This window comes from Podarcis raffonei, chromosome 9 (assembly GCF_027172205.1).
Source record: "Podarcis raffonei isolate rPodRaf1 chromosome 9, rPodRaf1.pri, whole genome shotgun sequence".
NCBI lineage: Eukaryota > Metazoa > Chordata > Lepidosauria > Squamata > Lacertidae > Podarcis > Podarcis raffonei.
Genome location: NC_070610.1, coordinates 52,126,623 through 52,151,282, shown reverse-complemented (window position 1 = coordinate 52,151,282; position 24,660 = coordinate 52,126,623). Strand labels below are relative to the sequence as shown.

Here is a 24,660-nt window from a genome sequence, read left to right as displayed (position 1 = left end):
TCTTTTGAACCGGAATTGTAGGCCGTATCTAATGAAAGTTCAACGCAAAGTGGACCAGTTGAAATAAAGAAGCATCAGTGGGCTTTTGATTTTTGATTGCTGCATCTGAACATAAATGGATTCTGGTTTATAAGTTTGTTAGTACACTGGTGATCTGGTAAGATTTAACTGTGTTATTTATGTACTTAGAACTGATTATAGCATCACATGATCAATGAATTGGAGAGTTGGGAGGTACCCCAAGGGTTATCTATTCCAGCCCCCTGCAATGCAGGAATCTCGATTAAATCATCCATGCAGATGGCCATCCAGCCTCTGCTTAAAAACCTCCAAGGAAGGGAAGTCTACCACCTCATGGAAATCTGTTCCACTGCCCAAACAGGCCTCACCATCTGAAAGTTCTTCCTGGTGTTTGGCTGGAATCCCCTTTCTTTGTAACTTGAAGCCATTGTGTTGGGTCCTCACCTCCAGAGCAGGAGAAAACAAGTTTGCTTCATCCTCCATGTGACAGCCCTTTGAAGATGGCTATCATTTCTCCACTCAGACTCCTTTTTACCAGACTATACATACCCATTTCTCTCAACCATTCCTCATAAGGCTTGGTTTCCAGACCCTAGATTACAACTGAATGTTTTGGAAACTGCTTGGAAGGAATCTAGGAACATCTGTAGTAAAAGAAAGTGGTAAATAAATGAATCTTTGATATTATTTTTTTATGGTGGCTTTCAACCAGGTTAGCAGTCACTTTGATGTGATTCCCATCAGACAGCTTTTGAGACAGCTGTGTAGTTGGGGGCAGTCTGTAAGGTAGCAGTTGCTGTTGCCCCTAGAGATCTGCTACGTAGTGGATTTGGCTGTCTGTTCTGTTATGAATTCAAATCTATGCTCATCTTGCATATTTGTAGATAATTACGAAATGCCTTTAAACCTTCCATTACCTCCTTCCATTGGAAAACAAACCTAGGTAAGTTGCTGGAACTTCTCACCAGTTGGAAAAGTGGCGCAAGCATAACAATGTTTACATAGAAAGGTACTGGATACAAAGAGAGTAAAACTAAGAAAGTAAGTAATATGAATCATCCTTATGCAACAGTCTTGCCTCTAAGCCAATAGATTTAACTGTAGCAAGATTGTGCCCAATCGGAATACTGCAGTCTCTTTCTTTTTTCTGACTTCTGCCATTTTGATTTCCCAATGCAAAGCCAATAGGAGGACCAAAGCTTCAGCTTTCTGAATATTGCTTTGGATTAGGGGTCGCCTCCTACCCTCAAATTCAAGTATGATGGGCTGGACTCTGCACGTGGGCAGTATTGCACACTTCAAGAAATGTGATGAGCTATGCCAACAGCAAGGCCTTTCATTTTAATTTATTGGGAGTAGATTGAGGATTTGAAATGGTCTGGAAATGACTGCCTGGATACCTCTGTCAGGATTCACAGAATGCTGTATGAGATAGTACGTCTGCAGGCTTGCAGATGACACCAAACTGGGAGGGGTGGCTAACACCCCAGAGGACAGGATCACACTTCAAAACGACCTTGCCAGATTAGAGAACTGGGCCAAAACAAACAAGATGAATTTTAACAGGGAGAAATGTAAAGTAATAATAATAATAATAATAATAAATTTTATTTATATCCCGCCCTCCCCAGCCGAAGCTGGGCTCAGGGCGGCTAACAACAATAAAACAATACAAAAGTACAACACAAACAACACTCTAAAATCATTCATTATAAATTAATTAAATTCAAGCCACTGGCCACCATTGGGCCAGAGCTCCGCGAAGATTGCCGAGGGAGGCAGTCAGGCTGTGCCCTGGCCAAAGGCCTGGCGGAACAGCTCTGTCTTGCAGGCCCTGCGGAAAGTATTGCACTTGGGCAAAAAAAATGAGAGGCACAAATACAAGATGGGTGACACCTGGCTTGAGAGCAGTACATGTGAAAAGGATCTAGGAGTCTTGGTTGACCACAAACTTGACATGAGCCAACAGTGTGACGCAGCAGCTAAAAAAGCCAATGCAATTCTGGGCTGCATCAATTAGGAGTATAGCATCTAGATCAAGGGAAGTAATAGTGCCACTGTATTCTGCTCTGGTCAGACCTCACCTGGAGTACTGTGTCCAGTTCTGGGCACCACAGTTCAAGAAGGACACTGACAAACTGGAACGTGTCCAGAGGAGGGCAACCAAAATGGTCAAAGGCCTGGAAACGATGCCTTATGAGGAACGGCTAAGGGAGCTGGGCATGTTTAGCCTGGAGAAGAGGAGGTTAAGGGGTGATATGATTGCCATGTTCAAATATATAAAAGGATGTCACATAGAGGAGGGAGAAAGGTTGTTTTCTGCTGCTCCAGAGAAGCGGACACGGAGCAATGGTTCCAAACTACAAGAAAGAAGATTCCACCTAAACATTAGGAAGAACTTCCTGACAGTAAGAGCTGTTCAACAGTGGAATTTGCTGCCAAGGAGTGTGGTGGAGTCTCGTTCTTTGGAGGTCTTTAAGCAGAGGCTTGACAACCATATGTCAGGAGTGCTCTGATGGTGTTTCCTGCTTGGCAGGGGATTGGACTCGATGGCCCTTGTGGTCTCTTCCAACTCTATGATTCTATGATTCTATGAAATAATCCAAACCAAACAGGGACCAAATCTGAAGCACCAAATATGACCCCAAAGTGCAGCTGGGGGTGGGGGACTCACACCATCCTAGTTTTTCTTCCTTATCAGAAGTAGCAGTGATCTGACAATGCCTACGTACTAAACAGCTGCTAGTGCTAGCAAAACATACGGCACTTCTTTTACTTACTATAAACAACAGATCTACAAGGGCTTGGCTCATTTTATCTTTTAAACCTCCTATGTTCATAATGATGCAGAAATCTTGGCAGTGGAAGACAAGGCAATTAAAGCAAGACAAATGTTTTTTTAAACACATTTTAATAAGTTAGCAGTGTTTTATTCATTTATGCTCTTTCCATGCCAAGCACTCACGTATGTTCTCCCTTTGTAAGATGCCTTTAATGCTTCCAGTCAGCCTTCTAAGTAGAAACTCTATACATTTTCTTTATAAGCTACCTTTAAATTTCTACAATATTGACCTCAGGTGTAGACCAATCAATGGAATATAAATCAGTAGTGAATGTTGTGAGTGAATACCAAACATTCAGTTTAGGAAAGAGCTCTAAAGAACAGCAGACAATGTTAACTTTGTCACAAAGTTTGGTATTCCAACAAAGTTGGCTGAAGATGCCATGTCTGAGCCTGAGATGCTTAATCTCCTTGGAACTGTAAGTGCTCAGCTGGGCCTCTGAAAGTGTGGGCTCAGATTGCAAGCGCATCCCAGGATCAGCACAGTGATGGATAAAGCATCTCTGATACCCTGTGGCCAAAATAACAAAAGATGTAAAAGAAAAAGGCATAAACCACTGGTCCCCTGGTAGCTGGGGAAAAGAGTACAAGAGCTAGGACAGAAGACAGCAAGAACTCTTAATCTACCTCAATGAGGAATCTAATGCTACCATCTCATCATTTCCTAGACTGGCCATCTAACAGCCAGAGAGCCTATCCCTGGTAACTATAGCCCTGCAGAATATGGGTTACTGTATGAGTGTGTCAGGGTAAGTCCACCAGTGCACTAAGTTGTGTATGAGAGCTCTCGCACTTTTTTTCTGAACTGTATTCAATAAATGTGGTGCTCTGCCTGTTCTTCTATATAAGTGTGTCCCTGAATTATTTTAGGTTGTGTATAAATTGACTGCATGCCCAACCTACTGTTACAACAATACAATTCTTATACACATATGAAAAAGCCATATGTATTATAAATGAGCCTTGGGAAATGTGTTTTCCAAATGGTACCACATGATGTCGCCAGACACACACCGATTCAAGCCGATACCCCAAGCTGGTTTCAACTTCGGAAGTTTTTGGGATAAATCCCTTTTTAATGATAGAATATTCAGCTGCTTAGATGTGCTTAGAGTAACCAGCTGTGAAGAATTACTTTAGTCACCATTCTTGTACCTCTTGTCTCTAGGACAAAGCCATCTTAAGGGGAAGGCTGGATTCCAGGAAAGATGTATATGAATGAAGACAAGCCAGCATCTCCCTTTGGTCTCCCCACTGAGCAAGATTGAACAAGTCTTCATCCCTTCCACCTGCATAATCCCCACTACATGGAGAACTGCTTTGCAAGTAGGAAACAATTCTGACTGGCAATCTGCTAATAGCTCTGGTTTCTGGGTTGTTGATCTTTAAAGGCCTATATATTCAAGCAAGGAAACTTTCAACCATTCTCTGCTTCTTCCCAACTCCTTGCTTAAGTTGACATTTTAATTACAGCCTTGCTATGGCAACAACTGGAGAGTCCAAGAAGGACACACAACTTTAAATATATTTTTTGTACGCAGGCTTCAGAAATATTAAGAAGCAAAGTTTAGTTTCCACTTCCAGAAACACAATTCCAAATACATGCTTTCAATTTTAACAGCGTTTTGTTTTTATATATAGTGAACACTGTTTATATACATTTACATACTGTTCTACATTTAAAAATGTCAAAAAGTGTACAGAAATAGTAAAACCATACAATGAAAACAGTGTAAGCAATAATACATGATTTAGGATAGTATAAAATCCACAGTACTAAAGTGACCACAGTCACTGGCCATATGCACAAAACAATGCCAATTGCCAGGAATATCGAACAAATAACAAACTTGAGTTCTTTTAAAATTTTGGTCAAACCCACCAGCACTTCATTCACCAGGCTCAATATCAGCACACAGTGTGGCTGGGCAAAAATGCCAGTGTGCTGAGGCCCTGGTCAAGGTGACGCAAACCTCTGTTTGTCCAGATGAATCCCTTTAAAATTTTTCCAAAAATTAAATTAAAGAGGGTGAAGTAACCAGTGCTGAGAGAAGCTTCCATTTAAATTCCCTTGCAAGGTGTACTGGCCTTGCCACTAATGCAGCACCAATGCTGAGCAGTGCTGTGTCAAACCACCTGTATGTTGGAGAGATTCAGATAATTGCTCAGTGCAGGTATCTGCTTCTCTCAGGATCTCTGGAATCTATTTTTGCTATGTAATAAATCCTCCTCCTGCTCATTTAGCCTTCAGCAACCCAGCCAGTGAAGAGCTCATTGTACAGCCATTTGAACTTTCATCCTGTATTTTTTGTTCTGCTGCAATCAGTTTATGTTGCAGAAGTCTCTCTCTGGTATTGCCATCTCCTGACAAATAGAAGGGGAAGAAATGGAGGCAGTGAGAGATTTTACTTTCTTGGGCTCCATGATCTCTGCAGATGGTGACAGCAGCCACGAAATTAAAAGACGCCTGCTTCTTGGGAGAAAAGCAATGACAAACCTAGACAGCAACTTAAAAAGTAGAGACATCACCTTGCCAACAAGTCCGTATAGTTAAAGCTATGGTTTTCCCAGCAGTGATGTATGGAAGTGAGAGCTGGACCATAAAGAAGGCTGATCGCCGAAGAATTGATGCTTTTGAATTATGGTGCTGGAGGAGACTCTTGAGAGTCCCATGGACTGCAAGAATATCAAACCCATCCATTCTGAAGGAAATCAGCCCTGAGTGCTCACTGGAAGGACAGATCCTGAAGCTGAGACTCCAATACTTTGGCCACCTGATGAGAAGAGAAGACTCCCTGGAAAAGACTCTGATGTTGGGAAAGATGGAGGGCACAAGGAGAAGGGGACGACAGAGGACGAGGTGGTTGGACAGTGTTCTCGAAGCTACTACCATGAGTCTGACCAAACTGAGGGAGGCAGTGGAAGACAGGAGTGCCTGGCGTGCTCTGGTCCATGGGATCATGAAGAGTCGGACACAACTAAACGACTAAACAACAAAAATGCAAAAATATGTGTATTTTCTTTTTACACATATCATAGTGAATGATAGCTATGCATATATCAGTCTTCAGTGGATGTTTACATTCATTTTGTGCTGAATAATGGATTTCCAGAGGAGCAGCCCTATTAAGTCTTTGGGGCGCAAGCATTGTAGCATCTTAAAGACAAAGCTAATGAGTAGCTAACTTCCCATCACAAACCCATCTTGATTTTACAGTTCCGTAAAAAATCAATCCTGCTAATTAACCTCCCTCAAGCATCTGGGAAAGATCGTTTTAATACCCTCTTGATATACTGAATTGTATAAATTCCAGGGGGAATATGAAAACATTTTATAGACACTCTTAGTTCCACTTAGATAAGCCCTTTTTTGCACTGCAGTATTTTATTTCATAACTGAGCGTTTTATATAGAATGTGGTGCTCTGTGCATCTGCTGAAATAACACTCAATTTATATTTTAAATTGTTTATAGTAAACATGATTTTGTGCTTGACAGCTCGAAGTCTTCAGACTTTAACTGAGGAGCACAGATTGAAGCCCACGGTCAACAAAAGAGACCACTTATTTCCACGTGAGAAAAACAATGATCAATAGTGCATTCTGTTGGTGCTTAAAATTCACAGCAGGAAGCATATCAAAGCTGCAATCCTAATCCCATTTCCCTGGGAGCATTAGGATACTGACAGATTGATTTCCAGTCCTTTTGCTATTAACTTCTAGCATGGAATTTGCCCCCCCCCCCCTTTTAAACCTATTTGTAAACATCCAGTTACGGGAAATACTATCATTCTGATGCAACACATTTTTCTATTTAGTTGATCTTTCAACTGATACTCTTAGAACTGTGCAAAGCAATATGTAGTTAGACCTCACAGTGCCCTCCTCTAGGAAACTGAAAAACCATGGTTTCCATAAACGGAACCCATAAAAAGTATACTGTGGGTGCAAATTAAAGATAAGCCAACATTCTCAGCCAAAATAAGAACCTTTTATCCTTTGTCAAAGAATAGGGATAGTACCACAGGCACATGCAGATATTCTCAAGCAGTTTTTTAAAAACAATGTAGAATCACTAATGTACACAAAAAACATAAGCGAACAATCCACATCATTGCACTGCTTTGCAGCAAATTTCCTATTTGACAACTATTCGTTACTGTTCCTGCAAATATGGCAAGCCTGTCTATGTTCTAAGCCTTAATTGCAAGCATCTCAACTGATAATACTGAAAGGATGATAAGATGCAGAAACTGAGAGTCTCCCATAGCATTCATAGCTACTCAGATTCTCCTGCAATTCTGACAATGTCACCAGTCTGTAACTACTAATTGCACAGGTAAAATACCACACACAAATACATCCAACCAACTCACTTTTGCAGACAATGCTCAGTGAGTGGTGAAGGGACAGGAGAAAGCAGCCTTTCCCTCTGTAATCCCCATCTACTCTAGTCCCATGGTAAGAGTACTGGAATGAAAAGCAATGGTTTTCTAGGCAGTGGAGTGGGGCTCATCTCCCTATCCACATAAATCACTATGTTTTTCTCAGTACAAGTGTTTGCTGCAGTGACACAAGCACACAGTGTGCGCGCCTTTTTTAAGAGGTACCTAAATGCAGCTCTGAAAACACTGTTCCACTTTTAAATGGGCACATAATTCCTGTCATGGCATGTATTGAAACTGCTGGGCAAGGACAAGTGAATTCATCTCAGAGCTGTGATGCAAATCCAGATCTTCAAGTTTAGTGCTCAAACAGGTGTCACCACTCACAGTTGCTTAGGCAATCTCTGCCGTGAATAAAATTTTAAAGCATGATGTGGAATGATAATAGTGGCTCCATAATATAGCCATTGAGTGATCCAGTCCTGCAAATTATACCTATAAATGTGGGAAATACTGATGTTTTGAGGGTGCCCTTTTTGGAGAAATCCACATTTTCAAAGAGAATTCTAGAAGTTGGATCATATGTAATATAGTGGCCCATGGGGAAGATCCTTGTTCAGTTTTAGACACTTTAAAAATGAGGTGCATAATCAGATAAATGGAAATAGTCCACTTTTAATGCATATACAGGAGAAATTACCAGCATTTGAAAATGCAGCAAATGCTCAGTGTTTTGAAGGGCTGCTATTTGAATTAAAGAGTAATGGGGGTGGGAAACTATTATGAAGAAAAGTTGGGCTTAAGGGCATGATGAAGCAAGAGAGATGACAGTATACAATCATTTTAAAAGGCAACAGCATTAAAATGTCTTCATAAATTAAATGTCACATTGTATTTGTAATCACAACTTTGCTAAAAAATATTGGCCTTGTACACTGAATGAGTGCCAAACAAATTACAGGTTATTTTGTTGTACTATTTGATTATTTGGCCAATAATTTGAAGGCAACAGAACATTTTATATAAAGGAAAACAGACTTCCTTTAGCTAAGCTGCATGCAGTTATAAAAATATATTCCATTATAAGCCAGGTTTTGGAGAAACTGGCTTGTACTCAACTAACTTTTACTCAGAGTAGACCCACTGAAATCAATGGGCATGACAAACCTAGGTCAATTAATTTCAGTGGGTCTACCCTGAGAATGTTAGTTAAATACAACCCTATCTCTAAAAAAGAACACTAGTAACAAGTAACAAAACAGAGCATGAAACCACTGCACTGCTGTGAAGATCCTTCAATTTTAGGCAAAATCAAATAGTGCAATTTGTTTACAATTGTCTGTTTCAAATGCATGCAAATAATCCTCAAATACCATTGGTGAGGATGCCATCTTCAAGGTTAAATAAGCGAAAGCAATTTGCCTTGCAATTAAGCAGATTGTTGTTCTTAGATTGGAGAAGAACAGATAGAAAAGAAAAGAGCGAGCTTCCACATCAGTCTCCAGGAAGCATAACAAAGGAACGGAAGAAGGAACTGAAGAAAAGAAGAAAATGCTGCACCATCACGTAGTCCAGTAGGAGTAAACACCTATACTGTGCTAATTTTCAAAAGGTCGGTGAATAGGCTAGATTAGTTCTTAGCTCAGTGTCAGGCCCAGACTAGTGCCATGAAAAGGCACACACCAAATCCAGACTTAGAGGGCTCATGGTTAGCTCAGTTGGTTACAGAATGGTGCTGATAATGCCAAGGTTGCAGGTTCGATCCCATACGGGACAGCTGCATATTCCTGCATTGCAGGTGGTTGGACTAGATGATCCTCAGGGTCTCTTCCAACTCTAGGATTCTGTGATTCTATGGTCCCTGAGATCAGCAGCTTGAGCTGACAACTGAAGGAGCCAAAGCCTGCTTTGTTGACTATTTACATGAAGCCTTCAGACTGGCCAGGCCTAGGATATGATGCAAGAATTCTCAAGTATCAAGGATCCAGTGAGATGTCCATAATGCTAGTGTCCCAGTGAAGCATGCCCATTGAGTTCAGAGGTAAACAAAGCAAGGTGCCTTCTGGAATTCCTTTTGGCAAAGGACTGATCACAGAGTTTTACTTCAATGTTCCCTTCGCTGAATGCTTCTCTTCTGTTCTCCCCCGAGGAGTTGGGTTGTCTCCTGCAGCCTTCATCCTTCTGCTGCTTCATTGTAATCCCTAAGTTTCCACGTCGCCTGGATGGGGACAGGTTTTCCTTTATAATGCAAAAGCAAAGGGCAGCGAGGAAGTTCTTCTTGAAGTTCTCATTCATAAAGGCGTACACAATGGGGTTGCAAATGGAATTGGAAAATCCAATGATCTGAACTATGCCAAAGATCATCTTAATGGTGACGTCATCATACTCCCTTTCAAAATTACCTGGAGAGAAGAAAACACCCATTAAGAACTGGCTTCGTGTTGGTAAGCATTACATGGTAATTTGATGATACAGTACATTAAGTGCTAAGATGCGAACTTGCCTCAGATGAGGCACAAGTCTGATGTGAGAATGCCCCCACCTTGGAGATATTCAGGTTGGCTCTGCGGGTGGCGCTGTGGGTTAAACCACAGAGCCTAGGACTTGCCAATCAGAAGGTTGGCGGTTCAAATCCCCACAACAGGGTGAGCTCCCGTTGCTCGGTCCCTGCTTCTGCCAACCTAGCAGTTCAAAAGCCGGTCAAAGTGCAAGTAGATAAATAGGTACCACTCCGACGGGAAGGTAAACAGTGTTTCCGTGCGCTGCTCTGGTTCGCCAGAAGCGGCTTAGTCATGCTGGCCACATGGCTGTACACCGGCTCCCTCGGCCAATAAAGCGAGATGAGCGCCGCAACCCCAGAGTCAGCCACGACTGGACCTAATGGTCAGGGGTCCCTTTACCTTTACTTTTACCTGAATCCAAGGCAACTTTGGTCTGAGGAAAAATGAGCCAGTTCCAAGTCTTCAGACCAACCCTCAAGCCTCAAAAGAGAGGCTTTGGGGACCTCTTGCTAAAAATCCCAATCAGTTCTGAATTATGGAACATTTAACAACTGAGAACGTCTATAGATGACTCTACAATGAAGCCCCATACCATCGCACCCTGGCATTCACTTAACTTGTATTCCATAAGAGTATATAATGTTTTTCACTTCAAAATCAATAGCAATAGCATAAAAAACCTTCAAACATCTATATTTCACAATTTCAAATCAAGTGCCATAATTCTTGACAACAATGAACTGCCATGGTTTGTTCATTATAGTTCATTGGTGAACTATAATTCAAGATGCAGGGGGGAGAGAAAGGCATTAAAGAAGCAATTCAGGTAACTGGAATAAAAGGAGATGGCTGATATAAAAAACCTACAAAGGAAAGAAAGGTGTAGGAAGGAGACTAAATGAAACACAAAAAAAGCAAAGAGTCGCTACCTCAAAATGGTACTGGATAGCTGAATTTTATAAATGGTAAAATGTATTAAGGCATCTTTTTTTATACCAAACTCAGCCAGATGGGCGGGGTATAAATAATAAACTATTATTATAATTATTATTCCGATTATGATAGATTAATTCTTTCTTTTCAGTGTCCCTGCAGACTTGTGGTTCCCAACGTGGGGCACATGCCCCACAGGGAGGCAATTTGATTTTTAAGGGGGGGCAATTCAAAAATGAGTTATTAACAGTTAATGGCCTTTTAAGCTTCCTCCCCGTGAATAGGAGTTCATTTTTTGAATAATAAGAATTATATGTCATGGGCGGGGGGCATCAGGATTTTAGAGATGCTTAGGTGGGGCATGGCCAAAAAAGGTTGGGAACCACTGCTATAGACCTTTAGTGAAATACAGTGGTACCTCGGGTTAAGAACTTAATTTGTTCTGGAGGTCCGTTCTTAACCTGAAACTGTTCTTAACCTGAAGCACCACCTTAGCTAATGGGGCCTCCTGCTGCCGCTGCGTGATTTCTGTTCTCATCCTGAAGCAAAGTTCTTAACCTGAGGTAATATTTCTGGGTTAGCGGAGTCTGTAACCTGAAGCATATGTAACTTGAAGCATATGTAACCCGAGGTACCACTGTATATATGTGCTGGGCATTTTATATGGCCACCTTGATCACAAAACCAACTACTACAATTTCAAAAGAAAAAGCTACTCACTGTATTCTATCATCATGTGCATTACATGAAAAGGAGCCCAGCAGATGGTGAATAAAACCACAACAGTTACCATCATGATGATTGCTCGCTTCTTTTTCCTGAAAGAGGAAAGAGAGCTTGTACTGCAAATTTCTGCACAGATATATAGATGACTCCTGGTGACTTGGGGGGCATCCAGGTGACAGGGATGGACCAGAACTCCGTAGTAAATCACATGCTTTCTTTACAGAAGGTTCCAGGTTGACATCTCCAGCTAAATGTTCTCAGGCAGTAGGTGCTGGGGAAGACCTTTGCCTGCAGCTAAGGGTGGATGGATCTGTCACTTTCCATCCCCTCAGTTTCCCATTTTCCCAATCTTAAATTCAGTTCTCCACCTTTCTGCAGCAATTTGTGATTTTAGAACAACAACAACACTGAAATTCTTCAGCATTTCTCCTAATATGAACATTTTTTGGTATGCAGCTTTGACCAAGGTACACAGTTCTGCAAACAAGTTCGTAGAATCGAAACTGGAAGGGATACTGAGGATCATCTAGTCAACCCACAGCAATGCAGGAATATGCAGCTGTCCCATACAGGAATCGAACCTGCAACCTCGGCATTATTAGCACCATGCCCTAACCAAATGAGCTATCCAGTTCATCTGATATAAAGCATTTTTATTAATTTTCTCACATACTGTATATATGAGTGTGAGAACCCATCAGATAATGCAATATAAAAGGGAGTGTGAGCTTTAGAACCACAAAAACAATGCAATAATCCCCACACCTGATTCCACCCTTGGTGGAAACTGGATCAGCATTGGCACAGGAAGAAACTACAGCATAGACTCTTCCCATTTTACCCAAGCGAAATGAGCTGCACTGAAGTGGTTCCCACGTCAAAAATGCTTTTTTAAAAGTGGGGTTAAGTGCTATAGAAATAATAAAATGATTACCTGTGCTGAGATTGATTTATTTTTAGCCATTAATTTCTAAAAACCCTAAAACCTGTTGTTAGGACTTTGTTTTGCTGGTAATTTTTCACAGCTGCGGGGTAACATTCATGCAACTGATGGGGGAGAAGGTAATGGAGAAGGGCTGGAACTGCCCTTGCTGTTTGTTTGCTTAAAATATTTTAAAATTGCCTTTCCTCCAAAGGCACTTGGGATTTTGAAGAACAAACATACAGACTTCATCATCATAAATCATACATCATGATATAAATAAACACAAATATTAAAAGCATAATGCTAAGATTAATAATTAACAACTCATTAAAACACATTCAAATACCGCTGCTGAGGACTGAACTTTGGTTGCAAAGTTGCTAGGTTTATCTTTTGATCTCAACATCTGGATCTTCATTCTGAATGGGGTAAAAAGGTAACATATCTCCCCCACCATCTGAGAATGATATAATCATAGAATCATAGAATCATAGAATCATAGAGTTGGAAGAGACCACAAGGGCCATCGAGTCCAACCCCCTGCCAAGCAGGAAACACCATCAGAGCACTCCTGACATATGGTTGTCAGGTGTGTATGTAATCCAGGTGTGTATGTAAAATAGAAAAAGGGGGGGCAGAGTGGGATAGATGAGCCAAACATTTCTGATCCTTCATAACAAACATTTGTTTGTAACATGTAATTTGGGCCTGAATTATAACTTGTCTGTTAGATAACCTCTGTCTACAGGTGATCATTGACACTCTCAAAGAATTCAAGAAAGCTGGGGAGTCAAGGATTTCCTTTATAGACTCCAATAAAATAAAGTTACATACATTTTGGAGTTTAATACTGAATGCTAAAGACCGACTATACAAACCTTGCTATTTTGGACATCTCGTTCCCATGAATAGTTTGCAGAACAGAAGCATCTCCAACTCTTTTCTTAATCCAAAGCTCATAACCAATCTTGCTATAGAGCAAGAGCATCAGTATCATTGGGAGCAGGAAGAGAATAGCCAAAATGAAAGTAGCATATATCTTCTGGTGGACAGGACTGGCCCATTCTTCCAGGCAGCAAACGTACACTTTATCGTAAAGGAAGTCATATTTATTCTGAAACAAATTAAGTTGAAGTCAAACTCAGTACAGAAAAGAGAACTTACTCCTAGCCTATTGGCAAGGAAAGGAAAAGGTGCATATTTTTCATGAAAAATGAGCAGAGGTTTAAGTGCTGGCTGTGTAAAACCTGTATGGATTGGCTTGCCCTGACTCAGGGGTGGCCACTGGGTCATTCAGGCTAGCACTTTAGGATATCAAGCAGAGAGGTCTTTCCCAACCTTATTTGCTGAGCAATGACCGAACCTGGGGTATTATGTACGCAAAACTGTTCTATCACAGAGCAATGTGCAACCCACACATGCAAGCATGCATTTCTGATCAAACCAATTGAGCTAAGTCAGGGATGGGTTGTACAACTATTTTAAACACAACCATATTTAAAATACAGCAATCAAATATATGAATATCTGCCATCTGTAGGATAAAATAGCAAGGTCCATGAAACAACAAGGAAAGCCATGGCAAAACACAAGGTACACTTTAAAAAGGAACAGCATGAACGCTCTCTGAATTTATAATCTAGGGCCAGAAGCAGTAAACTACGGTACTACAGAAAGACTTAAACCAAGTGTCTGACCCAGACACAATGGCAGGTCAGTGAAAAATTATTTTTAAAGTTCATCGCACAAGCTGCTTTATAAATACAGTGGTACCTCTGGTTAAGAACTTAATTTGTTCCAGAGGTCCGTTCTTAACCTGAAATTGTTATTAACCTGAGGTACCTCTTTAGCTAATGGGGCCTGCTGCTACTGCCGCGCCGCCACCATGCAATTTGTGTTCTCATCCTGAAGTAAAGTTCTTAACCCAAGGTACAACTTCCAGGTTAGTGGAGTCTGTATCCTGAAGCATTTGTAACCCAAGGTACCACTGTATATATTTTCTGCTCTAACAATAAGGACAGACTATCACCCTATTTAGTATAATGCACACATAAGACCAATGCTACATACACACACGGCTGCAGATGTCCACAATGTACACAGATATGCCAGGGAGCAGAGCTGGTCAGTGCATGTGATATCAGGGCAGGGCAACTCAGCACAGTTCTGATCACACATTGGTTTACCATGCAAACAGTACTTCCCAAGAGAGCTAACAATTGCTAAAACCAGTTGTTCTTCAACAGAAACAAGCCTTATTTGCTTGGGTCCATACTCATTTCTAAGGTCACTATTTAAATGCCTGTGTGACGGAAAAATTTGTTTCGCTGGGCAGGTTGGGTCCCCAAGTGTTGTTTTTTTTCTTTCCACCTGCCAGCAAACAGTTAACGAATGGCAGCCTCTGATTGGTCAGGGTTCCAGGAGAGGCGATTGAAAAGGAGAGGATTTGGAGAGACAGTTTTGGGAGGTTGGGATAGAGGTTGGGAGATAGGGTCAGGAGTCAGGTTGGGAGATATGGAGTGAGAGGAGAGAGAGTTGGTTCTGGGTAGAAACATCCACTCTGATGCTAGAGAAAGAAGTCTCTGAGCTTAGGGTGAAGGACAGTGTGTGGTGTCCTGTAAGAGTAATAGGCCAGGAATTAACTGGGAGGCTGAGCCAGGAGAAGTAGAAGCTGTGAGGATACAGTCTAGTTAGGACTCATTCCCATCAGGAAGGGAGAGGTTCTTCTACAAAAAGTGAAGACTCCCAAACCAGCTAAGGGGGTGTGGAGATCCCTTGGGTCTGTTACTTGGAGTACCTCAGGAGTAGGGCTGTCTAACAGGTGTGTAACTGACAGGAAGTACTGACAGGTTTAAGAACCAAAGTATTAAGCGGCAACAGCTGTGCAACAACTGAGAAAGAACTGAAGTGAAATAACATTATCCTATGTTTTACCCACTTTGTGCCATAAACTTCCTTTGTTAAATAAAATCTCTCTTGTTTATTTGATCAAATCCTGCCTGAGACTCCAAATTATTAAGTTTTCCCTCACACAAGACCCCCACAAGATAATCTGGGGTAGTTTGTAGGAATTGGAACTGGTGTTCTGTGAGGTGGGTGCATTATATTTAAGTGAGGGCAGGCCCAACGGCGCCAGGGGGGAAAGTGCTATTGTGCCGTCGCAGCCTGTACTTGTCTTTGTACATTTTTCTACAGCACATAATATTCATCTCCTGAAGAGTAGCCTTATTCATGCTGAAACTCAATGCAAAACTGACCTATAAAGATATAATTGCACAATGCAACAAACCATACCTCCAGGCGCTGTACGTGCCACATGGGTGACCCAACGATAGCTGCCAACAGCCAGACAATGCCTGAAAATAATAATAATAATAACAATAACAATGATGATGGTGTAATTGCTGGTTTTAAAGAGAAAAACAGGAAATTAGAGCGAGCAATTAGCATTTTTATATTAGTTGGTGATGTGGCCATATGGAGTATTTGGACAAGATATTACAGCAAGCATGAGGAAGGCAGTTAGAATTAGGACTAATTGTGAAATGAATTTTGCCCTGGAGCTGAATTCAGAGCAATGAGCTACAAGTTCTTTTGTTTTTGTTTTTAAGAAAGTGTATTTTCAAGGGACGCAGGTGACACTGTGTTCTAAACCACTGAGCCTCTTGGGCTTGCTAATCGGAAGGTCAGCTGTTCGAATCCGCACAATAGGGTGAGCTCTCATTGCTCTGTCCCAGCTCCCACCAACCTAGCAGTTCGAAAGCACACCCGTACAAGTAGATAAATATGTCATGTGGTTTAGTCATGCTGGCCACATGACATGGAAAGTTGTCTGTGGACAAAAGTCAGCTCCCTCGACCTGAAAGTGAGATGAGTGCCACACCCCATAGTTGCCTTTGACTGGACTTAACCATCCAGGGCTCCTTCACCTTTACCTTATATGGAATTTTACATGTCCAAATCACAAAATGGACCAATACTGGGAAGGGAGAAATTTGAAAGTGAATTCAGTGGCATCTCCAGGTTTGCCAGGGAGCTTAGGCGAGATGCACTCAGTAGGTGCCCTCTCTGATTAGATTTGCCACCTCTGCCCTTTCAGCTGCCTTCTTTTTCTGGAGCAATCCTCACAACTGCCCAGAGAGAGAACCTAAGAAAAGGAGAGGGCACTTCTCCATCTTCTCACGGTTGTCACCAATCACATGCTCATAGAAGGGTGGTGAACAAGCCACATTTGCAAAAAGGAGAGCGGGGCCAGGAGCTGTGGAGTTCAGCATAGGGCTCCTGCAGAGGTGTGGGCATCAGCAGTTACCCAACAATGCCAACGCCTGAGTGAATCTGGGACTCTTCTCCCACCCCAGTCAGTGAGTATTGAGACAGAGTCACATTCAGTTTTGTTCTGAAAGGTATCAGCCCACAAAGCATGCATATGGGCTTCTAGGGTAAATCTTGTGTGTTGGATGCAACAGAGGCTCTCGAGGCATTCTGCCAACTATCTTGTTTCAAAGGATGCACTGTGAGTGCTTTTCCAATAATTCTGCGCATATAAAAGTCAGGTCATGAGGGTTTCAGGAAGGAAGAAGTCCTAGTACAGCTCATGCACAAACAAAACGGATATTTTAATGCATCAACAAAACATTTTTGTCCTCCTACGGGTTTATCACCACCAACAGACAGAGCGGCAGAGAGAGAGGCAGGGAGGGGGAGAGAAAGCAATCTTACACCAGAAATCAAATGGGACTAGGCCATTTTTACAGTGAACATTAGCTGAAGAGGCTGCAAAAATATAGCTTGTCCAAAGAGTTTTTTTGCACTGGGCCTGTTTATAAAATATTACTAGAGCTTTAACAGGGTCCATGTGAAGTTGCATTTCCTCCCATTAGTCTGTCTCCCCATTACAGGCTGTTCCCTGTTCCTTTTCCTTCAGAGCATTACCTGGGTAGGACACAAAGCAGGACCTTCTCAACAGTAGTGCCATTTTATGGAAGGCCCTTCCATAAGAAAGCCCAGTTGGCTCCCTCTCTCTTGGCTTTCAGTCAAGCAATGAACCCATTTGTTTTTGCATTTCACCAGTATCATTGTGTTGTTATTGCTCCAGTTTCTTCTTGGGTTTTTATCAACTTGATTTTTTAAGATTGTGATCTTTTTGTATCTTGTATGCTAAAATTGTTGTAGGCTACCTTAGAAGAACAGTTACTGAAAGGCAGAGTAGACCATATACAAATATATTAAACAACTAGTTCCATTTGATTCTGTATGTATGTTTGGAGTGAGGGAGGGGTTTTAATCTGAATGCATACAAAGTGAGTTTTTCTTTAATATTCTTAAAAAAAACTAATTTTCTCTGATAGCAGCTGCATCCCTCCAGATGTTGTTGAACTGCAACTCAAATCAGTTGCAACCCTCATGGCCAAAGGTCAGGTCCAACATCTGGAGATTCCCAGGTTCCTCACCACTGCTCTATAGCAGACATATCAAAAGTGAGAAATCACTAGCAACATGCTATGTCGTGCAATACCAAAGTTGCCCAGGACCTTACCAAGCATTGTGTATGCTCTTCGGTTGGTGTACTGCCATTTCATCTTAAGAGGGTGGACGATCCCGTTATGCCTTTCTACCGCAATGCAAGTCATTGTAAGAATCTCAGTAACTATTGCAGTGGATTGAACAAAAGGCACCATCTTGCAAGCAAAAGCACCTAATAAAGGATTGAAACAAACAAAGCAAGTCATCAACAGGGTCTCATTATCTATACTATACCACAGAACAAAATACACCAATGGAGGCAACATACATATTTTCATTCAGTGCCTTGTGCCCAGAAGGATATTTTGTAACCCGAAATGCCCTGAGAGGATCTATTAGAGTACAGTGGTACCTCAGGTTACATACGCTTCAGGTTACATACGCTTCAAGTTACAGACTCCGCTAACCCAGAAATAATGCTTCAGGTTAAGAACTTTGCTTCAGGATGAGAACAGAAATCGTGCTCCAGCAGCGCGGCAGCAGCGGGAGGCCCCATCAGCTAAAGTGGTGCTTCAGGTTAAGAACAGTTTCAGGTTAAGAATGGACCTCCGGAACGAATTAAGTACTTACCCCGAGGTACCACTGTACTGAAATGCTATTATTTAGAATCACAGATAATATGCTGTTGAATAGCAATTTCAGGAGAATATGAGCTAGGGAAGGGTACTGCACCCATGATAGGCATCATATAGGTATATGGTTGGCCAAAGTGGTAATAGAATGCTGGACCACGTGGACCTCTGGCTTTATCTAGCAGACTATTTCTTATGAGCTTATAAACCTTATTGTCTTCCTGTTGACTTCCTGCTTGTTTGTTCTTGAAGCAGGTAATGTTTTAGCAATGCAACATGGATTGTGAGTGGAACCAATTCCTAAATCTTGAACTCTGATGATGATGATAACCTCACTCCACCTTTAGTCATATGCCTCTGCAACTTGGAACGGTCTTCAAAGAGATTTGCTATCTGTGATAGTATCTGTAGGACCGCACTACAAAAATAATTACATCATGGGCCAAACACCTAGCCAAAGAAAAATTACTTTAACCTTTCCCTAAATTGGCTATGGGGAACCCATGGCCCTGCAGATTTTTTGGGACTCTACCCCCCATTAGCCTTAGTCAGTATGGCTAATGGCCATGGATGACTTGGCTGGGATGATGGGTGTCTGGAGTTCAGGATCATATGGAGAGTCATTGGTTTCTCATCCTGTATTAAATATTGCTATGGTTGTGGCAGACAGACTGTCACTTGGGAGCTCCATAGGCAGGGGGCCACTACCAAGAATGCCCTTTATTGCGTCATCACCCATCCAGTCCAGCCTCTGTTATGGGCAGAGCCTCAGAATGCACAGGCTGGTTGGTAGTGGGCAAGATATGAGTCAAGGTGTAGAGCAGAGTGGTGCCCAAAATTCAGTTCCTTATTCAGGTGCCTCTGAATTCATCTGTGTTGAATTAGGAACAGGGAATCAGGAGTCAACTTGGAATGGAAGAGGTTAAACTCAAATGTAGTTGAAGGACCTAGAAGGAAGAGGAAGAGGGTCTCTGTCTGTATTGAATGATAGTTGGGCTATTTGTGGTTAACTACAAAACTTTCTGTATAGCTGTCCTTCAGAAGCACTTTCAGTCCTGTTTTGAGAGCCATTTCTACTTTAGTCTTGATGGTTAAAAATGGAAATATTCTTTAAAAACATCACGTAAATGAAATCTACCAAAGCTTAATTTGCCTTCCAGAATGCTGGCTCTTCAGTTCTTTTGAAAGCCTTGCTAAATTCCATGAAATATAGTTAGCTTAGATGAATTAAATACATAAAGCCTTGCCACCTTTATATATTACCCAGAAGAAATGCTAAAAGCTTTAATGCTGTAGCTTTCAGCCGAAGCATGTTGAATTCATTTTATTGGGTAGAACATGCTCTTCGTTGTGCTAAACAATTCCCAGCAACAACTCTCAGTTGAGTGTTTAAAGAGCACATTCTTAGCTTTATTTAGAAAAACATGAAATTCAAAAAGCTTTAATACAAATAAAAGCAGAAAAGTAGGCTTAGAATATTTAGTTACATTTTACTAGGGTAAGGTAGTTTTCCACACACAAGAGCTTCAAGGCTACAGTTTTGTGTTTGCACAAAGACACTTAATAGATTAATAGACACCCAACTCTATCTGTTGATGGATGGCCATCCTGACTCGGCCCCAGACACACTGACCATATGTCTGGAAGCTGTGGCTGGATGGTTACGTGGGAGCCGGTTGAAGCTAAATCCTTCGAAGACAGAGGTCCTGTGGCTGGGACGGGATGATATGGGATTGGGGGGGCAACTCCCATCTCTTGCGGGGGCGCAGTTAGTGCCAGCACCGTCCGTTAAGAGTTTGGGTGTAATCTTCGACACCTCCCTTTCCATGGAGGTACAGATTGCAGCTATAACAAAGGCGGCATTTTTCCATCTCCGCCAAGCTAAGCAGTTGGCTCCTTACCTCTCTCGCCCTGACCTAGCCACTGTGATCCACACGACGGTCACCTCCAGACTGGATTATTGTAACTCGCTCCACGTGGGGCTGCCCTTAAGACTGACCCAGAAACTCCAGCGGGTGCAGAATGCTGCAGTGAGACTCCTTACGGGGTCTTCGCTGCGAGATCACATTCATCCGGTGCTATATCAACTGCACTGGCTCCCGGTGGAGTACAGGATCAGGTTTAAGGTGCTGGTTTTAACCTTTAAAGCCCTATACGGCCTAGGACCCTCGTACCTACGGGACCGCCTCTCCTGGTATGCCCCACAGAGAAACTTACGGTCTTCAAATAAAAACATCTTGAAGGTCCCAGGCCACAGAGAAGTTAGGCTGGCCTCAACTAGAGCCAGGGCTTTTTCGGCTGTGGCTCCGACCTGGTGGAACACTCTGTCACAAGAGACTAGGGCCCTGCGGGACTTGACATCTTTCCGCAGGGCCTGCAAGACAGCTGTTCCGCCAGGCCTTTGGCCAGGGCACAGCCTGACTCCCTCCCTCGGCAATCTTCGCGGAGCTCTGGCCCAATGGTGGCCAGTGGCTTGAATTTAATTAATTTTATAATGAATGATTTTAGAGTGTTGTTTGTGTTGTACTTTTGTACTGTTTTATTGTTGTTAGCCGCCCTGAGCCCGGCTTCGGCTGGGGAGGGTGGGATATAAATAAAATTTATTATTATTATTATTATTTTAAAGACACTTAATAGATTTTACAAAGCCACAGCCAAGAACCCTCAGATGTGGAGTCCTCTTACAATAGTAGCTCCAAGGAGAATGAAACAGATCCACTCCATGTTTCTTCCCCGGTGGATACATTGAAAATGAAGCCCCCTGGACCCTGGGGAGACATGACTGCCGCCAAACTTCAGTGATTAAACTAGACTTTTTGGAGGACCAGGAAAACCCTGAAGAACTTTCCTTATAGAAGCCCTACCCCTTGTAGCCTCACTGCCTAAAAGAAGCCGGCAGTTGCAGAAAAGGGACACCAGCTATTTAACTGGATATACGATGCGGGCGAGGGGGGGGCTTTCATCTTGACTGCATAGCCCATATTATAATGCTCTGTCAGCCACTCGAAAATGCTGCTGAGACAACTTCCTTTTTGTGCTCCAACTGCAGGAAGCAAACTGTGGCTGTAACCAGGCCCCTTGGCCCTTGTCCAAGGTCCTGACAATGCCTTTCCTTAAGCTTGCAATCCGGTCTGGTCCAGAACTCTGGGCCTGCCAATTTCCATCTTGCTTGGGCCATCACCTTCCCTTGGTGGTGGATGTCGCCATAGATCAGGACAACAGCAAAAAAAAAAAAAAAAAGCATGTGGTGCAAGGAATACACCAGTGTTTCCCAAACTTGGGCCTCCAGCTGTTTTTGGACTACAATTCCCATCATCCTTGACCACTGGTCTTGCTAGCGAGGGATGATGGGAGTTGTAGTCCAAAAACAGCTGGAGGCCCAAGGTTGGGGAACACTGGAACACACAGTTCACTTTCTCCCATTTCTACTCTAATGTGACACTCAAAGATCTCCCTTGCATTGAGATGCATGAACTCCAGAGAACGTCTGGATCTCTTCCATACATGCGTGGGAAAACCTCAGCTCCACTGTATCTCTAGTTGGCAAACCTACCAGTGTTCTTTTACAGGATTTTGCTTTCGTTCCTTTTCTGGGAGCCAACAGCATTTTGTCAAAACTAGAAAGAAAAAAACTCAAGACGGGGTTCATCACATGCTGAAACTGGACTTCAGGTCCACACAAAAGTTTGGTGCACTATTCAGAAATCACACACACAAGCAGAAACATTAACACAAAGGACCGTGGTGATGTTCGGAATGGACAAATATGGATTTTCTGGCAAGATCCTAAGGGAGGGCAGGCTCCTGGGAAAACTGCTTGCAAGTTGCTGATCTGGGAGGCAAAGTGCAGCATGGTGAGAAGAATCTTCCGCTGCTTGGCTATGCAACCTCACCGTTTTGCCAGCAGGGCAGAAGAAGGCAAGTGCAGGGTAGACTTCTGGGTCAAGAGTGAGCAATAACAAATTCCCAAAGGCGGCAGAGTCTAGCTCAACTGTCTACCTCCAGACCACTGCCTGCAGGATTGAGCTGAGGGAGTCAAAGGGATTCAAAGAGAGTCATTGAAGGGGTGGACCTCTGGGTCAGACCTTCAACATCAAGCAGTGGGGGAGGGGGTGCTTTTGCACACAAAAAATGGAATGCTAATTGGGAATCTAAGTGTGCCCTGAGCACTGCACTTGGGAGAATAGAAGGTGAGCAGGATTCCTTTTTATCTCAACAATGCTGATTAGCAGCATGGCGCACTGAGGCTTATGAGCCTGTATTTAGTGTTTTCTTCTCCATCTGGACTACATCAGCTTATTTTAAATTTTTAAACTGTAAACCACTCTAGTATTTTTGCGTAAGGAAAGTATATAAGGTGAATAAAATAAGTAAACACCACAGTTGAGGATAAGGACACACAAAGGAGAGGAGTGGGGATATCGTTTATTATGATCTAAAGCAAGTGTTTCACAAAGTGGACAAAAATTAACATCCTAATGTTCCTCTTCCTCCTCTTCAGGTATTTACATAAATTGTAAAAAATTTTGATTTCTTTTCTCTTGATTTTTCTGTTTTATCTTTTGCAAACCACTTTGTAAAAAACCTCAATCAAGTGGTGTGTAAATTTTATGGAAAAATAACTGGTTTCCTTTTTTCTACTGTGCTGAGGTAATAATTCAGTACTACTTTTTTAAATTTAAAAACCCCTCTCTCAGCTTTTATCATTTATCATGCCTCTTCGTTTGGATTGATTACATCCTTTTCCCATTAAACTAAATAATGCAAATGAACTGTGTTTCAGCCTAATTGATCTCCCAGGGTTGCAATGAGGATTAAATGAAAGTGAAAACCATGTCTACTGGGGTGAGCTCTTTGGAAAAATTGTGAGATAAGAACAAACAAAACAGAAGAACCCCAGTGATGGATCTAAAAAACATTCTACTGTCAAAGTGACCAACCAGATGCCCATGGATTTCTGAAAGTAGCCAACCAGATGTTCTCCCATCAACTGGCAAACTGTCTCTCACAGTGGAGGGAGAACATTGTGGCTAGCAGCTATTAATAGCCTCATCCTCCATTAATTTGTCTAATCCTCTCTGAAAGCCACCCAAGTTGGTTAAATCCCTCCAAGCTTTCAGTAGCCACAAAGCAGAAGTTGCGCACATGCTACAGTTTGGCTCGGCATTTTATTGAAATGAAGATAAGTAAATTTGGCTAGTTCCTACTTGCTCTTATTGTCACTAAAAGAGTTTGTAGGGCTCCATCTTCTGCATGCAACTGTCTTTGTGCAGTAGCTATGCAGAAAGTCTGAAGATCCTTCCTTCTAACTCATTTCCTCCGCCCTTCCCTTTCCTCAGACATCTTTATGGGTTTGAACCTGTCAGCATGACAGTAGCAGCACATGGTGGAAAGTGATGCTAAATCCAATAAAATAAATATCAAAACATTTTGCGCACTTCAATCCAGCCACTTTGCAGAATTCTTCTCCTCTAGTGCCTTCCGTGCTTCAGCCAGCTTGAACATTTCAATTGCACATCCCTAAATTATCATATATTGCACTCTCAGTGCTTTGCCTCAAGTTTTATAACACTAGGAAGGATGCAGGGTTTTATTAGCATGAAGCAGTCCTTGCTCCTGTCAGGGTCCAAATATATAGTTGTAATCCTATGCTTACTTACTCAGACGTGAATGCCATTAGGTTCAATGGGTTATACACCCAAGTAAGCATGCTTAGGACTGCAGCTGCTCTTCCTCAGGGAGACAATTAGCCTTTACTTCCCCTCCCCCCCCAAAAAAAGTTCAAACTCTACATTCCACAATTTTATCTTTTCTTCTTCTTCTGCATACTGTCAATGGAGCGACATCATTCTTCACCTTTCTGAGGTAATCCATCTGATGCAGTCAGCTTGATTATCAGTTTTTCTCTAATTCAGCATGACTGAGCTTCTAGGATGCAGACAAAAAAATCCTGACAAGACATGAAAGGCCACTTGGTTGCATACAATTTTGTAGCGGAGGATCTAATAAGAAAGTTAGCCTTTTTTCATTAGGGAAGGCATTCTGATACCCAAATTGCCTAGCAACAGAATTGTGGTCTCTCTATCATAGAAGTTGTTTTGACAAAAATTGTATGCTGGCTCAAAGTACTGCAGTTTCAGCGAAGCATCCAAACTTAAGTACAGCTTTCAAACCGGCAGTGTTTTGCAACAGAAATCATTATGAATTAAAATACCCTCTCAGCAAGAAATACA

At 42.1% G+C, this 24,660-nt stretch overlaps 1 protein-coding gene across 1 annotated transcript in view; it reads right to left on the bottom strand.

Moving 5' to 3' along the window:
* Positions 1–5,402: 5,402 nt before the first annotated feature.
* The window catches only part of QRFPR (pyroglutamylated RFamide peptide receptor), a 34,299-nt gene continuing 15,041 nt past the window's right edge, over positions 5,403–24,660 (bottom strand). The window contains exons 2-6 of the mRNA XM_053403504.1: positions 17,869–18,027; positions 15,627–15,688; positions 13,211–13,446; positions 11,402–11,499; positions 5,403–9,649 (exon numbers count right to left, since the gene is read on the bottom strand). Coding sequence (XP_053259479.1) covers positions 9,252–9,649; positions 11,402–11,499; positions 13,211–13,446; positions 15,627–15,688; positions 17,869–18,027 — 953 coding nt within the window. The 3' untranslated portion in view covers positions 5,403–9,251. The remainder of the gene's footprint in view (positions 9,650–11,401; positions 11,500–13,210; positions 13,447–15,626; positions 15,689–17,868; positions 18,028–24,660) is intronic.